This window comes from Felis catus, chromosome D1, assembly GCF_018350175.1.
Source record: "Felis catus isolate Fca126 chromosome D1, F.catus_Fca126_mat1.0, whole genome shotgun sequence".
In the NCBI taxonomy this organism is placed as follows: Eukaryota; Metazoa; Chordata; class Mammalia; order Carnivora; family Felidae; genus Felis; species Felis catus.
In genome coordinates this window covers 25,698,624-25,715,736 of record NC_058377.1, presented here as the reverse complement: position 1 = coordinate 25,715,736, position 17,113 = coordinate 25,698,624, and the positions used below count along the sequence as shown (strand labels likewise).

The 17,113-nt window shown below is 46.3% G+C and overlaps 1 protein-coding gene across 6 annotated transcripts in view; it reads left to right on the top strand.

Moving 5' to 3' along the window:
* KCNJ1 (potassium inwardly rectifying channel subfamily J member 1) overlaps positions 1-16,580 on the top strand; it is a 29,785-nt gene extending 13,205 nt beyond the window's left edge. For 4 of the 6 annotated variants that reach the window (XM_019811550.2, XM_045038519.1, XM_019811552.2 and 1 more), the window contains one exon: positions 14,183-16,580. In XM_019811550.2, coding sequence (XP_019667109.1) covers positions 14,204-15,322 — 1,119 coding nt within the window. In that variant the 5' untranslated portion in view covers positions 14,183-14,203 and the 3' untranslated portion in view covers positions 15,323-16,580. Of the gene's footprint in view, positions 1-5,596; positions 5,750-11,851; positions 11,977-14,182 lie in introns of those variants that run through there. The other 2 variants (XM_045038518.1, XM_045038517.1) reach the window with 2 other exon arrangements.
* Positions 16,581-17,113: the final 533 nt, after the last annotated feature.

The following is a 17,113-nucleotide window of genomic DNA, read 5'->3' as shown; positions in this document are numbered from 1 at the left end:
CCCAGGTGAGGATGGGCGAGCCGGAGGCACCCACGCTCTGCCTCAACCACTCCACCCATCACCACCTGGCCAGGGTGGCGAAGAAAAATTTCTCCCCCAGATAAGGGGAGAAGAGACATCTCTCCATATTCTAGTAGAGATTCTATGTAGGAGCGAGGGGAAGCAGGAAAATCTCCCTGTACCTCCAGGCTCTTGTGGCCAAGAAAATCATTTTGATGGTGGGGACTCCAAAATCACAGCAACGACCTGCTGTAGGAGGGAGGTGCCACCTCCAGCCCAAGCCCCAGAAAAGGCCCTGGGGTAGCGCTTCTGGATACAATCCACCCACTTCAAGTATGCCATGGTGGTTGGCTTAGTATGTTCACCAAGCTGTGCAACTCTCACCACGTCAATGTTAGAGCATCGTCATCCCCACAGAAAGAAAGTCCATAGTCAATGTTGGAACATCGTCATCCCCACAGAAAGTCCATACCCGTTGGCAGCCATTCCTCTCCACCTGCTACCCTGCAACTCCCAATCCGACTTTCTCTCTCCATGGATTTGCCAACTGTAGACATTTGTACAAGCACAATGCTTTCAAGGTTCTTCCTTGTTGTAGCATGCATTAGTACTTCCCTCCTTTTTTATGGCCGAACAATATTTCATTGGATGGCTGTGCCCTGTTTCTCTTATGGATTCATTGGTTGAGTGACACCTGGGTTGTCTCCACTTTCTGGCTACTGTGTGTGACGAACGCTGGTATAAACATTCGTGTGCAAGTTTTCATGGATGCGGTGTATTTTCCCTTTAATCCCCATGACAACAAATGGGCATCATAATCCTGATTTAGTAGGAAAAGCCACAGCTCAGAGAGGTGAAGCGACAACTTTGGAGACAGAGAAGCTTCTTTTGGTTTGGTCTGATCATGACAGGAGGACAAGTAAGAGGAAATAAGGTGGAGCTCCACCTCGCCTTTCCAGGTCATTATACACACCATTGAGTAAAAAGAAATGGCAGGAATGAGAGAAAGTGCGTCAGCAGGTCCGCTGTGGGCTCCACTGGCCTTCTTTTGGGAGCCAGGTCTCGATGACAGCCTCACGCTTGCCCTGCCCTGGCACGGTTCTAAGGTCTGGGAAATGTCCCCCCTTTCCCAATCGCCTCCTTGTTTTGGTGGCAGACGAGGAGCAGTCAAGAGTGGCTCAAACAACTGCTGGGGTAGCGCGTTAGGCTTGTGAGGACTCAGGTGGGACGTCTGTGCGGCAGTGCCCATTTTGAGAAGGTTCCTGAGGTGAGCTCTGCCCGGTCCCGGGAAGAGCCCCAAAGAGAGGAACTCAGCATGGGCCCAAGCGTGGCTCTATGGCATGGAACAAAAGGGTCACAGAGGCTGCTGGCTCTGCTTGTCTCTGCCCCCAGGGCTTTCCCAGAAAGTACTTGGACCTGGGAGTGTGGGTGACGTGCCTCCCCATTAATGTAGCTCCGATGGCTAGTTGGAACCCAAGCCAAAGCTGGTAATCATTGACCCTCAGAGGCTCCCTGGGGCACAGCAGTAGAATCAACAGGAACACTGGCTCTCCGGCTAATCCCCTGCTCTGTGGTTTATCCTAGAGGCTTGCCCTTCTCATCACCTTTCTAGGACGCATGATGTTCTTGTAGCCTGGACGCTGGTGTAGAGAAGCCCAGCATTAAAGGCATTGCAGATGATGACGCGACTGGGTCTGTCAATCTGCCGGCTGTAACTTGAAAGGAAATTAGTGTTGAGATGCTAGCACTGCGGGTGTGAACAGCTTGATCCCTTTCCATAGCCCAGTGTCGTCCAAGCCCTTTCCAGCCATTTGCAAGATTGATACGAATGGCCCCATTTCTTTGATGAGGAAATCGACACACCGAGAGGTTAGGCAGTACCCAGGGTTCGAGCTAGTAAGTGACCGACACCAGATCCAAACCCCACATACTGACTTCTTAAATCCTTCCTGGGAGTCACTTGATGCAGCTCTGATAGGGAAACAAACATAAGCTAGAATGTGAGACCAGAAGGCATCCCAAGTTCCCTCCAAACTCAAGAACCTGGTGTTCTTTTTTTTTTTTTTAAGTTTTTTTTTTTAATGTTTGTTTATTTTTGAGAGAGAGAGAGACAGAGCACGAGCAGGGGAGCAGCAGAGAGAGAGAGGGAGACAGGATCCGAAGCAGGCTCCAGGCTTTGAGCTGTCAGCACGGAACCTGGTGCAGGGCTTGAACTCACAAACCGCAAGATTGTTACCTAAGCCAAAGTCGGACACTTAACAGACTGAACCACCCAGGCGCCCCCAAGAACATGGTGTTCTGTCTCTTGTCTTTTGCATGTCTATCAGAGCTGGGTTATACCAACATGATACCCTTTACCTTGGGGACAGCATCATGAATTCTAGTCCCCAAGTGCCATTACTCAGGTATTAGTTGAATTAGTCCCCTAATTTTAAATTGCCATTTGGAATTCTATATGTTTTCTTAAAAAAAAAGTGCACTTTCTTGCTGCAGATGCTCAGGAAAGTATGTTCAGAGCCTACAGACCACACGGAATTTATTCATTTCTGGGCTGGAAAGACAGTTGCTGTAATTAAACCGCAGGGAACTAAAAGGGTCAGATTAATGAGAGAATTCCCACACTAATAACAGTGTGGGATGAAAAGATGAAATTTAAGAATTATTTCATTCTGGATGTGTCTAGTTTGCAGAAAAACACACTCCTCCCAACACATCCCTTTACAAGATAAACATGTGAGAGGGTGATTATTTTATTTGCCAAAATCATTCTTCACTTTATAAATTATTCCGTGAAGGATTCCTTTAAATATCTAATATCCTAATGCATATGTGATACGACTTACTGTATATAAGCGATTTCTGTTCTCATACCATCTTCCGAGAACACCATAGAATTGGTTCCAGGATAAGATTACCTATCAAGACATGGACAGAGACATTTGCCCTGTCATGGAGTTCTTTTGAATCGTAATGAGGCTAAAAAGTCCATGAGACTAGAAACGTCTTTGGATTGTTGTGTGAATTCAGTTTTCTGTCACAGGTTCACTAGAAACTGGATTCAACAGGTAATGTAGCAGCACTCAAGAGGTCCGCCCTGCGTGCACAGGAGGGGTCTTAGAACCGATCCATCTGTCCATTCCTTTGTGGCGAAGTCCCATCTGTTCCTGGGACAGACGGACCCAGGAGTCTCTAGGAATCTGTCCTCTCTCTCCAGACGATAACCATATTTGCTGTGTTTCACTAGGTGTCTTCCCTACAGTGATTCCAACCCAATCCGGCGTGCGTCCTGATAGAGGCAGGTCGGCATATTCCACGCCCAAACCCGGGCCAGCTCTGTTGGCCACGGCAGGTTTCAGTTATACGTGAAGCTTTGAAAATCGTCTCCTTACACCTCTTCACACAGAGGCAGGTGGCATGGACTTCTCTGTGAACAAGCCAGCGAACCACCCAGGCTAGAAGAAACCAGATAAGGGTCAGGTTATGAAGAGTGTGAGGCCACAAGGCCGGATCATCTGCCCTGTCCTGGTGCTGTGGAGACCGAGTCCTGCCATTAGAGAGCGGCGTTAGGCTCTATTACCCTCCCCACATCCCCTTCTGGAAAGTAAGCACTTTGAGCCATTCACACCTCACTGTATTGATTAATCTCCTTGGCAAATACTTACTGAGCATCTACTGTAGGCTGGCACTGAGCCAGGAGGCACTGGGGATATAGCAGGAGAGGAGATGGAGGGGGTCACTGCCTCCAAAGCAGCATAAAAGTAAATGCGTAGGTTAAAATGACTGTAAATACTACCCCCAAAAGTCAAGAGTGCAATCAACTATCGCAAGGGGGAGGGAACCTGATTTAAATGGGGAGGGGCTTGGCCAGGGACTCTTCCCTCTTTGAGAGACGGACATTTATGTTTCTTTCTGAAACCAGGTAGTCAGTCTGGGGTTCGGAGGAGGGAGAGCAGAAAGCCAGCTGCTCCCAGCAGGGGAAACGGCACATGAGGCCAGATCGGAAAGGTGAAGTGACTTGCCCCCATTTCTGTAGTTGGTGTGAGGCAGAGCCGGCTGCCCAATGTCTCCTCCTGTGTCTGTATCCCCGGCTGTTGCCTAGGCGTGCCCGTGGCGCTCAGTGAGTGTCGTTGAACTGACTGACTCCGAGGCCAGGGTGCTTGGCCCTCCTGCTCGAGCAGTGAGGACCCAAGGTTCGACTCACCATCACTGGCAGATTCTCCTCTTCCAGCGGGGAGGAAGCTCCCCAGCCTCCCTCACTAGCCATCACTCCCAACGAACCTCTGACCACGGAAGATGAAATGGCCCCACCCTGTGGAGATCCAGAAATGTCTCCAGGCGGAAGATGGCATTGCCGTAACTTCAGGCCACCGCCTACAATTAGCTCAAGCTAGGACAATCTAGAGATTAGGACAATCTCTAGAAGCTTCCAAAGAAAGCATGATGCTTGACAAACATCTTCAGCAGCTTCCACGGTTGTGTCCTAATCACTTTGGCATCATGACCTTTCTGAACTCCATCTGGCGTTATGAGGTCCTTCTGGTGACACTGGGGTGCGTGGCCTTCTCCCCAAACATGCACTGTCAGATCCAATCCAGTTGAGCCTGGACCCTCTCCACGGGGGCCCCCATGGCGTCGCACATACTCTGCCTCCCTCAACTTTTCTGGTGCTTTGGCCCATGCTCTTTCTTGTCCCTGGAAACCTGTCCCCAGTCCTCCAATCCAAACCTTCAGGTTTTGTGTCTTCCAAAAAGGTTTTGTCTCTTGCTGGTTCTTACCTTCTATGTGCTTTCTGCATTAGGCAAGGAAACATGTGGAAAATCACCATGCCTGGTGCAAAGTAAGTAGGTGCCGAATAAATGCGTGCCTTCCCTCTGCCTTGTTCAGTAACTATTTTGAGTATGCCACTGGGCTTAAAAGCAAGGGCTTCTCAATCAGGCAGAGCTACGTTCTTCTAATCTTTGCTCTTTGGGCTTTTTGCTTTGTGACCTTGAGGAAACTTGCTTAACTTCTCTGAACCTCAGTTGCCCATCTCGTAGGGTTATGATGAGAATCAAATAGTAGCATGTACGTAAAAGATTTCACTCTTGTGCCAGCGCTGACATTGTAGGCTTTCTGGGCCCCACAGTTTCACGGCTCCAACGGGGCACCCTCTGCATCATGCTCTAGAGGGCGCTGTTCACACAGAATGCAGGAGAGGCGGTCAACAGGATCCTAAAGCCCTCCATGATGTCTTAATAGCCATTTCCCACTCCCTCTCGGGAGACTTTTCTCAGCCCTAGTCTTTCTCTTCATTCAGTTTGAGCTGTGCAGCTTCGTTTTCACCTTGACTTCCTCTGTTAGCTGTGGCTCAGTCCCCTCATACCCAATGCCTTCTTGGTAAAGAGCTGAAATCTGTGAAGTTTAGAAGAATTCTTAGAAAAACCTCCGGCACAGAAACCAAGTAGATCCACCTGTGTGGCTGTGAGTTTCTCTTATCTTCTAGTGCTTTCTCACTCTGCTGTCTCCACTCCTCGCAGCCCCCAGGGGTGCGTTGCTCTCTCTTCAAAACTGTGAGCCAGGCAGAGATGAAGTGCCTCCTTTTGGTCCTTCTCTGCAGAGCTGAGACATGCTGACATTTCCTAAATACCTGAAGTTGCAATGACAAAGAACAACAAGGAAGCAGTATTGAAAGTACACACAGAATAAGCGTCCAGCTTCCAAAGCATAGGTTTCCGACTCCAAGGCAAATGCACGCCGGCACCAGAGACTGGTAAGACCCGCAGACGTCTTGCTTGCGTCCAGCTTCACTAGCTCCCGGGCTGACTGGATTAGTGGGAACATCACACCTCTTGACACTTGCTGCTGGGACCCAATCCAGATGCCATGAAAAAATACAGGTTTTTGCGGTGAGAGTGTCAGGATCTTAGGACGACCAGTTGTCGTGGTGAATAAGATAGCTAGATAGAATTTAAAAGCTGCACCTGAAACTTTTAACTCCTTTTAATGACTTTGGGTATTTCAATTTGGTTATTTCCTTGATTCTGTACATCCGGATACAAAAGCAAACAAATGTGTAAAGTGACCATATGGCTTGTAAAATGGCTCTATGACTTCTTAGCTATACCTTTTCTTCTGTGCACTTTTCTGTCCTTTGGTGGTGTCAGCGCCTTCCAGCCGAAGAGTGCCAGGAACATCCCTGTAGTTGAACAAGCTGGTTTTTTGCAACTAGTGAGAACACAGACCATGAATTGTGGGAAGCCTCGTGGAGTGTTAGAAAGTACTTAAATAGGGGGCACCTGCATGGCTCAGTCGATTAAGCGTCTGACTTCGGCTCAGGTCATGACCTCACAGTTTGTGAGTTCAGGCCCCACGTCGAGCTCACTGCTCTCAGTGCAGAGCCCGCTTTGGACCCTCTGTCCCCTTCTCTCTCTGCCCTCCCCCACCTCGCACATGCTCTCTCTCTCTCTCAAAAATAAACATTAAAAATTTTTTTTTAAAAAAAGAAGAAAATACTTAAATAAGATATAGGCTAGTTTAAGCAATTTGGGGAAGATTTAAAGAAGTAACACTTTGGGGTGCCTGGGTGGCACAGTCGGTTAAGCGTCCGACTTCAGCCAGGTCACGATCTCGCGGTCTGTGAGTTCGAGCCCCGCGTCAGGCTCTGGGCTGATGGCTCAGAGCCTGGAGCCTGTTTCAGATTCTGTGTCTCCCTCTCTCTCTGCCCCTCCCCCGTTCATGCTCTGTCTCTCTCTGTCCCAAAAATAAATAAAAAAAAAAAAACGTTGAAAAAAAATTTTAAAGAAGTAACACTTTGCTCTGGGTTAGATGCCAGGAACTCAGAGTAATGTTATGGTTGAATATGTCAGTAAATCTTATCATCTAGAAGCAAGGGGTGGGGGGGAAGACGGGTGTGCGGCCCAAGTTGTTATTGGTGAAGAAGCAGTGATCACTTCTATTAGCCAGGACTAGAGGGATTGGGGTCATTTTTGTGGTTTGGACAATGTTCAGACATGATTACGGAGTCGCCCTGTGTGATGCTGATGTTTCGAGAAATTGTTTGCGTTCACCCGAACACAGAGCCCTCGCTGGGAGAGCCAGGACCTAGCTCCCAGAAGCCAGGGCTGCTCTTCTCCTTTGCAGTGGGCATATGTGCACGTATTCAGTAATACGATCAAGTCCTAGTCAAGGTCTGTGGTGGGAGAAGGACAGCGCCACCCCCCGGTACCACTCTTGGGGGTGTCTAGGTAGGCTTGTTAAGAATAATTCTCATTCCTTCTATTCTCTTTCCACCTCTGCAAGGTAAGGCTTCTGCCCTGGTTATAGACAAATCCTTCATTCCTTCATTCATTCATTCATTTAATTTTAGAGAGAGGAAAAGAGAGTGCAAACAAGGGAGAGGGGCAGAGAGAGAGAGAGAGAGAGAGAGAGAGAGAGAGAGAATCCCGAGCTGGCTCTGCACTCAGTGCAGAGCTTGATGTGGGGCTCGATCCCACATCATGACCCTGCAATCATGACCTGAGCCCAAATCAAGAGTCAGACACTCAACCAACTGAGCCACCTAGGCACCTCAGACAAATCCTTTATAAAAGCATGTTCGCTATTCCCAGGTGTTCGGTTCCACGTGGGAAGATGGGCTCTGGAGCCAGTGCAGTTCACAGGCGTTGATGCATTGGCCGAACCTTTGTCTCTTTCCTGGAAGCCTTTGCCTTCCCCTGGCTGCTGTCTCTAATATAGCCCATTTTAACTCCACACAGCGTAGACTTCGCGTGGCCTGGGTCAGTGACACCTCGTTAAACTGTTACACACATTTACATTTGTAGACTAATAGTAACAGTTCTTACTATTTATTGCCTAACCGCTGCGTTCTGGAAACTTTGGAACTCTACGTATGCGATGACATTTAAAACGCACTGCAACCTTTGAAAGTATATTTTAGCAGCCATTTCAGAAGTGAGGAAACTGAGGCTCAGAAAGACTAAGTGGCTTTCTCAGGTCACCTGGTCATTAAGTGGCAGAGCTGGGATTCAGTCCATGTCTGTGTTTACCCAAGCTGGAGTTCCTTCCACCTGCCACGCTGCCTTTGGTTATCACCTGTGCCGGGAACATCCTGGACCAGGTTCTCCCATCCTTTCTTGGTCCCCATGCCTGGCACACCTCTGCAGTTATTCAGATAATGCTACTGGACCAGCTGGCTCCAGAAATGTCTACAGAGCACGGTGTCCTTTATGAGAGCACTGATACCCTCAGATCTTGTGGTCCCCTGGCTCTTGTTCCCACAATCTTTTCATTGGAAGGAACCAGGCACCCAGGAAGGCCTGTGCTGCATTCTCACCCTGGACACAAGCAGACTTACGGCTTCACGGTGGGCAGGGTCTGGGAGGACCTTTACCCCAAAGGAAAGGTGAGGTGTTCCTGAAGAGCACTCCTTAAAAAAAAATTATTGATTTATTTTGATAGAGACAGAGACAGAGAGACAGAGAGATCACAAGCAGGGGAGGGGCAGAGAGAGAGAGGGAGAGAGAAAAAGAGAGACAGAGAATCCCAAGCAGGCTCCACGCTCTCAGCACAGAGCTCGACGGGAGGCTGAATCTCAGGAACCATGAGATCATGACCGGAGCTGAAATCGAAAGTGGGACGCTTAACCGACAGAGCTACCCAGGCATCCGCTGAAGTGCATTCCTGAGTCCAGCCTGGAATGTTGAGGTTCAGGTATCCTTCTACATGCCGTGAGGCCAGGAGGATTGGTTTGTACCGGCGTGCCAAGGTCTATTTGAGAAGAGCCCACGTTGACCCCAAGTGAGCTGCCTGATGGTGCTAACGACAGACATCAGCAGTAACCCTTCCCGGAATTATGGAACGAAAGGGAAACCACCCTCTGTCTCCAATAGGTTCTGCATAGGAAAGGGGTAGTCCGGGAGCTAGATGATTCAGTCAGGGCCCTGAGTGTTTGCAGACCCAGCTGGGTGGTTATCCTACAATAGCTTGAGATCACTTTCATAGAAAACAGGAAGTTCTCTGTAGTAGCGGTTAAGTGCAACATACCTTAGCAAAGGTGTGTGGAAGAGTGTTTAGGTTTGATGTCCAACCTGTTGGGTCTCCTCTTTGGTGGCTGCTTTAAACCCCTGTCCTCAGCCCTTTCAGAGCAGCAAACATGCCACACTGCGATTATTCAATCAATCTGTGAGCAACTTGAGAGCAGGGACTGTTGTCATTAACTCTTCTGTTTCCTAGCAGAGCACCTGATGCATAGCACACGTTCAATAAATGGAGCGTTTGCTTGATTATGTTAACGAAGGAGGCTGCGACTTTGTCCCATAATGCCACTCTGCACCTCGCTCTCATAGGTCCTCAGCAATGTTTGTTGATTCAGTTGACTCTTGGCTTAAACAAAGCAGTAAATTCTCACGGACACTTGAATTTCTCCTCCACTGCCGTTGCAAAGGAACTACAGAAAATCATTCGACTTCCGCTCTCAGGACCCATAACTCATAAGTCCTACCTCTAACATAAAACCTCGCTTCTCAGAAACGTTCTTCGGTGGGATTAAGGCGGTGAGAGGTTTGATGAAAAGGCAGACTAGAGTAAATGTTTTATCATTTCTCTTTAGGAATGATGACCTTTGTGATTCAAGTAGGAGGCAGTGAAAGCAAAGTTTTGCTCTCCCCCCTCTGATATTGTGGCTGCCAAAACGTGTGGGGGCAGGGGTGGGGGGAGACAAGGAGGTGGTGTGAAAAGTCCCCTAGGAAGCTCCAGGTCCTTACTGGCTTGTTCTCAGGTGGACCCCTCCAAAAGAATGGCTTCTGTATCCATTCTTGGAATGTCACTAAGGAGCTCCCACCGTGGGTACCTTGCTTAAGGTGACCGGAGTTTTGGTTGGTGTGGGTACCGCATGCAAATGGATTGGGCACTTTTATGGACAAAAAAAGAGATCCGGGAGGAAAAGATGTTTATTTCCAGGAATTTGAAGGGCTCTTAAACAGAAAAGACTTCAGACTCATTTGGTGTTATGGTGAGTCGTCACTGAAGCGGAACTAGACCAGTGGTCTTCGTAAGGGTTAGCCATCCTGGTTTACAATGAAAATATCTCTTGTGGCGCTCCGCCAGTGAGTGTGTGGACCCTTGCTTGCCCTTCCCGGCACCTCTTTCCATCCCTCCACGTTCTCTTTCTTCTGTTGCTTCTTCCAGGGCCACACACAATTACAGTGCAGTTGGTTAGTACTACACCCACAGGTACGTCTCCTCTAAAACATCCCAGAGGGGGACCCATATAGCCAACCCACTGGTTTTATGCGTGGGTTGATGAATTTCTTTATCACCGCTCAACAAATACTTATAGTTCCTACCACATGCGAGTCTAACACCATGCTCAGGCCTTGCCCAGGAGAGCACGTCTCTGCCTCTCAGATAAAAAGCTGCCCAGAGCATTCCCACGGTTTCTCATCGTGGCATCTCCCACCCCCACGCTTGACTGGAAGCTTCTTCACAGTGACAAAGACTGCCCGTTTGGTAAACGATCGTGTGCGTCTCTAATGTCCAGCACAGAGCCTGGCATAGCAACACAACATTGTTGAATGATGATAGATAAATACATTAATGTATGCAAAAAGGCAACGAGTCTTCTGTCAGTTGAAGGATTTTGCAGAGGCTGACTACCCATCCAATAGAGATCTTTTAGAAAAGATGTTCCTCTTGGGCACATACGCACCACCCCACCCCACATCGTAATTGCTGACTTACTGAGCTCACTTCCCCATTTGACTGTGAGCCCCTCAAGAATGGGAACAGAGTCCTATTTGTTTTTGAAACCCTACACAGTAAACATAGCCCCAACGTTTGGAAAGTGTACAAAAAGTCTATTTTCTGAGAATGGACTCTTTACAGAACAAGCATACTGGAGCCCTGAAGGGAAAAAAAATGGCAATAATATAATTCACCTGCCCTACCAGGCTACTAAGAGTACCTTGGTAAATATTAGCCAATGCACAGCCCTTTGCTTGCTGTTAAGATTTACTGATTTCAACAGAAAGTAACTTAAAAACTGTACATGTTATACAACCCAGACACCAGGGCCGATCTCTAACCACCCAATAGTACAACAAATACATATTGGCTCTGTCTGTGGTTAGGTTAAATGCCGTTGTCTAAGCAAAGTAGGCTATGTGCTGAGTATAATGGGTCTGCCATGTGAATGATGGGTTTGGTCAAGGGGTGGATTTGTCCTGTATTCTTACATTCTCTGGGTATAATTCTTCTCACTCTTTGAATAAATAAACCAAAAGCATTGGCTCACTTAGTACATGTAAAAAGTACGTTCAGTAAATGCCAGATTTTATGAAGTAAGTCCGACAATAAAGGCCGCTTTTAAATCTGTTTCTTACCTGACAGGGACTATTGTATAGAGAGATTATCACGGTGTCTTGTTTCTTCCTGGTGTCTCTTACTTTCATCTTACAAATATGTACTGATCTAAGTCTACATATTCACGCGTATCTTTGCGAACACTTGGAAATCTCAGTATCTCAGTGTGTTTCAGAGAATAGGCTGAGAGATTGACGATAACTAATTCTTTCTGGTGGAAAGCTAATAGGCATGACCTATGCGAAACAGTAAGAGAGCTATATGGAGCGTGGCAAAGGAGAGGAGGAAAATGCTGGAACTCAATCCATGCCTGCTGCCCAGAGACCTTAGCTGGGGGTTTGTCATGTCTTAGCATGACGGTATTCAAGCCATGTGAGGTCTGAGAAAAAAAAAATACATACCCAGCTTGGGGCTTAGTCTGAGAACAACCAATTGCCTTGGTTTAAACCACACAACCCCACTATCAAATTAAGCGTTTTCAAGCTAATACAAATTAGCATCAGTCCACTGACCAATGCCTGAAATAAATTAGGCTGAGTCTAAAAGAAATCAGCCTGCATACAGAGGGCAACTCTCAAGGCTACTTCCTTGCTTTCCCCAGGCATGGAAGCTCCGGTTTGGAATATGCTTAGGATGCTGGTAAGTGCAGATGGTCTGGGGGAAAGCTTTATAAGCTGACATTTTTGTTTGAGCTCTTTAAAAAGCCAGGAAGATATTTTATTAGCCATGCAGGCATGGAAACCCAAACGGATCCAAGAGATAAATCAGAGGGCACTTGCTCCCTTTACGGAGATGTTCTTTATCAAAACGAAACGAACTTGAGACTGGAAGAGAACAGTCGTGAGGAAGAAAAACTCAGAAGTTGCGTTTTTGGAGCCATCTCTGGAAATGCAATGCGTGATGGAGAGAATGTGGATTCACTTGATAAATGTCGGCTTGGGAATTTAGCATTTTAGGTGACATCCACTCTATGAAGAGCTTTTAAAAAAAACAGTGCGAGCTTCCATGAACCCAGGAAAGGGAGAAGTCCCCAGTGAATGTAAGCCAGGTTAAACTATGTGTGTGCAGAGAAAGGAGAGAGACTGGGGAGGGGGTAGACTCTTCTTCTTCAGTGTGTCTCACCCGGGACCAACCCTAAGAGTCTTTGGGGACTTGAGGTCAATGAGGGTTGGGTGGGATGTCGGCAGGGCCCTCTGAGTGTGTGCACTGCTGTTTGCACTCCTGGTAGCATTTTCTTTTTTTATATCTTTAGAACTTGTCCTCAAAATTTCAAATCACCACAGCTGTGGTTTTCTCTTCACTACTTCTACCTGGTGTTGGCTTCTTGTGTTTTCACCTGCTTTAAGGCTGTGAGCAAAACACTGTGGGATAGGACTTTTGTTTAAAATTTATCACTAAGTTGGTTTCGCTTCCCAGTTTGTATGAATAAACACATTTTTGAAGGGGGTTTTGAAATCTATTTTAGAAACATATTTGCATTTAATTAAAAATACCACGAAGACATTGCTAACCATGGTGGGCACACCTTGGGATGGGGGAGGGCACACCTAGGGCAGAGGGAGTCTAGTGTTGATGACCATGGGTTTCATCACTGTAGGCTGTTTAGGGGAAAATCCCTTCACTTTTTTTGCTATAAACTGAAAGTCACAATAATGTCATCAACAAGAAACCATTGATCAGATAGTATTTTGAAGAGCTTAACCCATTCACTGAATTATTCCACTTATGTTTATTGAATAACTAGTAAGTGCCCATAGACTGTGCTGGCAGCTGGAAGAGAGGAGTGAATAAAGCATGATTCTAGCTTTATGGAGTATTATTGAAATCAGAGCTCCCTTCAGCTTAGGAGCAGGGAAGGAAGTATGAGATATTGAGGTGACCGTCATATTATTCCTTTTAGGAATCTTGGCATAACGTGGAGAGAGACAGGAAACAGGTTTATAGCTCTATTGAGAAAACTTCTGAGATCATATGATAGGACTTGACCAAACCATACTGAGGAGCCCTGTTCTAAATAGTCTCAAGCATTAAAGGGGGGGGGGAAAAAGGAAGTTGACCAATATTTGTCTTAAAATGTTTGAGGCGTATCTGGCTTTAGAATATAAAAGGTAATAACTGAGATGCAGCCTGGTAGAGTCTCCTCTGGGCTGGAAGCAGGGAACCTTACGTTTTATGTTTTCAGTTGTCACCCTGCCACCGGTTAGTACAAGGCTTTGGATAGGTCCTTAAAATATTCTGGATCTCAGTTCCTTCATTGGACAAATGAGAAAATTTAATTGGGTCAGGATTTCTTTTGATAGTGAGTAATAATAACAGTGTATAAGACGCTTTAGGTAGTATATTGATGAGCCTTTTTTATAGTTATTTGTTATCGTATATTACCAAAAATGTAAATAGTGCTTCCGGCGCTTGCTTTCACAGATATTTTTGCTTAGCATAAGGCTAAGTTTATTAAAGGAGAAAGAGTGTCGATTTAAAGAATGATATCAAATAAATCATAGTACAGGACATAATTGGTTATCACAAACATTTTTCAGTTTGTGTGCCACTAAGGGCAGGAAACATTTGAATATATGCCCTTTAAGTTCCTTCCACTTGTATCTCTGTGTAATTATTTTTCTTCTTCATATTTAAGCACTATGGTGTCCTAGTGGAAATTTTTTACCAAAAATAGTGTTGTGGTATCCAGAATAAACTGTTAGCTTTCCTAACTTGATCAGTAATTGAGATCCTTTTGAATGGTCTTTCATATATAGTTAGCTCTTTATGTGAGTCACCTAGTCCACTGCTGCTATAAACATAATTTTGTTTTGCTTTGTTTTGTTTTGTTTTTGATGTGTTTCAGATCAGAGTGCTGACAGAAAGAATGTTCAAACATCTTCGGAAATGGTTCGTCACTCACTTCTTTGGGCATTCTCGACAAAGAGCGAGGCTGGTCTCCAAAGATGGAAGGTGCAACATCGAGTTTGGCAACGTCGAGGCACAGTCGAGGTTCATATTCTTTGTGGACATCTGGACGACTGTGCTTGACCTCAAATGGAGATACAAAATGACCATCTTCATTACAGCCTTCTTGGGGAGTTGGTTCCTCTTTGGTCTTCTGTGGTATGCGGTAGCCTACATTCACAAAGATCTCCCTGAGTTCCATCCTTCTGTCAACCACACCCCCTGTGTGGAGAACATTAATGGCTTGACCTCAGCTTTTCTGTTTTCTCTGGAAACACAAGTGACCATTGGATATGGATTCAGGTGTGTGACAGAACAATGTGGCACTGCCATTTTTCTCCTTATCTTCCAGTCTATACTTGGAGTCATCATCAATTCTTTCATGTGTGGTGCCATTTTAGCCAAGATCTCCAGACCCAAAAAACGTGCCAAGACCATTACATTCAGCAAGAATGCGGTGATCAGTAAGCGGGGTGGGAAGCTCTGTCTTCTAATCCGAGTGGCTAATCTTAGGAAGAGCCTCCTTATTGGGAGTCACATATATGGAAAGCTTCTGAAGACCACCGTCACTCCTGAAGGAGAGACCATTATTCTGGACCAGATCAACATCAATTTTGTAGTTGACGCAGGGAACGAAAATTTATTCTTCATCTCCCCACTGACAATTTACCATGTCATTGATCCAAACAGCCCCTTCTTCCACATGGCAGCAGAAACCCTTCCCCAGCAAGACTTTGAATTAGTGGTGTTTTTAGATGGCACAGTGGAATCAACTAGTGCTACCTGCCAAGTCCGGACGTCCTACGTCCCAGAAGAGGTGCTCTGGGGCTACCGCTTTGCTCCCATAGTATCCAAGACAAAGGAAGGGAAATACCGAGTGGATTTCCATAACTTTAGCAAGACAGTGGAAGTGGAGACACCTCACTGTGCCATGTGCCTTTATAATGAGAAAGATACTAGAGCCAGGATGAAGAGAGGCTATGACAATCCCAACTTCGTCTTATCAGAAGTCAATGAAACAGATGACACCAAAATGTGACAGTGGCTTTTCAACAGGAGTAATGGAAAGTCTTGAAGATACCCAGTGACTAGAAGTATGACGAAGTGATAGAAAATTTGAGGGTATGAAATTAAGACAAGAGCCTTCAACGTCTACCAGCACCATGCCCCTGAACTCCATAGCCATGATCTTGCAAGACACATAGCTCTACAAGGCACCTGCATTAGAACATGCAATATATTTCTAGAAAACTGCAATATGGAAGCCATAGGAATTCACTTGGAATCTTGAATATGATTATTTGAAATCATGCAATGTTGATAGAAACGGACAAAATCATCGACAGTTTCATGGACAGGACAAAAAAGATCTTAAAATTCTCTTTGAAGAAGTTATGAGCTTTAGATAGGATCAGAATTCTTATTTAGATTCTACTGATAAAAAATAAGCCACTTTTAACATTGGCTTTCATCAAAGAAAAAAAAAACAGTCTCCTGAGGATGGAGAGAATGAACTAATCGAAGATGGCAAGAAAAGACTGATACTCAAGGAACATCTGAGGCTCTGAGCTTCTCCAGCCCTGGTTGTTGGAGCTTTGGTCCTAGTCTGGGTCATGCTGTGTTTACTGAAGATCAAGGGGAGGCTGAGTCCACGGACTCTCCATCTCTATGTATCCAACGTGGGGAGGAGCGCTGAGCTCCATCTACTTTCTGGCCCCGCCAGACACTGCAGCCCAAGTTCGGTTTGGGCCCAAACGATCTCACGTGGTATGTTTAGACAGAGGCTAAATCACCACTCTAGAATCTCAATGAACACCTTCCTGCAAGGAAGAATGCTTGATTTGAAAATGGTGATGTTATTTCTTCCAGTTTGTGTGAGGTGGGGTAAGGGACTATGAATTGGGGTGAAAGAGTATTTCCTGATCTTCCAAGAAGGCAGTGAAGAGTTTGAAGGAGCAGCGTCAGGGTAGAAGGGACAGTACCGCCAATGCTTCTGAGAAAAAGAAAAAAGTATCTTGTGTTCTTTTGCCTCGAGTTTGTACCGAAATGCTGTTTCTAAAGGAGACGCGTGGGATGGGCTGTGACCCCACAGTGAGGAAAACACGAGGTCTCCCTTCCTCAAAGGGACCAACTGAACATAAAGACGGATCTGTAGAGAAAGATTTTACTGTGAATGTCTCTTTCAGGGCTCCTCTGCATTATTGTGAATATATTCTGGAAGGAATGGTACTCAAAGCTGCTTAGGAGTCAAAACGTTCCCGGTGTGTTGATTGATCTATTAAATCTCTGAAACTGTGTGTGTGCTTTCCAAAAGTGTCAGTTACGGTGCATGAACTGTAACAGACCAACAGGTGACAGCCCTCTTGCTGAGGGTGGACTTTCTCCTGGGAGATGTGGGAGGGGTGGCGGAAGATGGCAAACAGGACCATATGTTGTCTCGACGCCAGCTCACCTCCGGGGGGGAAGTGACCTTGGCTACAGACGTGCCTCTTCCTGTGCGGCTCCATCGAATCACTCCAATGTGTCTTGGCACATGAAGCGGCAGCTGTGGCAGTTTTCACCAAGGATGGTTCTGTTTTCTGGGGCCCAGGGATGAGTTTGATCAGATTCACACACACGCTTTGGTCCCTCTGACCAAGAGCAGTAAGAAGTCTGATGGGCTAAGAGTTGTGCACTTTGTCAGTGGCCGTAACACCGGAACAACTAGCCTACACGGGAGATTACTCTGTGCCTGGAGGTATGCTGGCACTGCAATTTGATCTTTTGACAAAGCTAAAGGAAATGAGGGAGCTAGAATTCTCTGCTGGCCACTGTCGTGAGGTTGTATGAC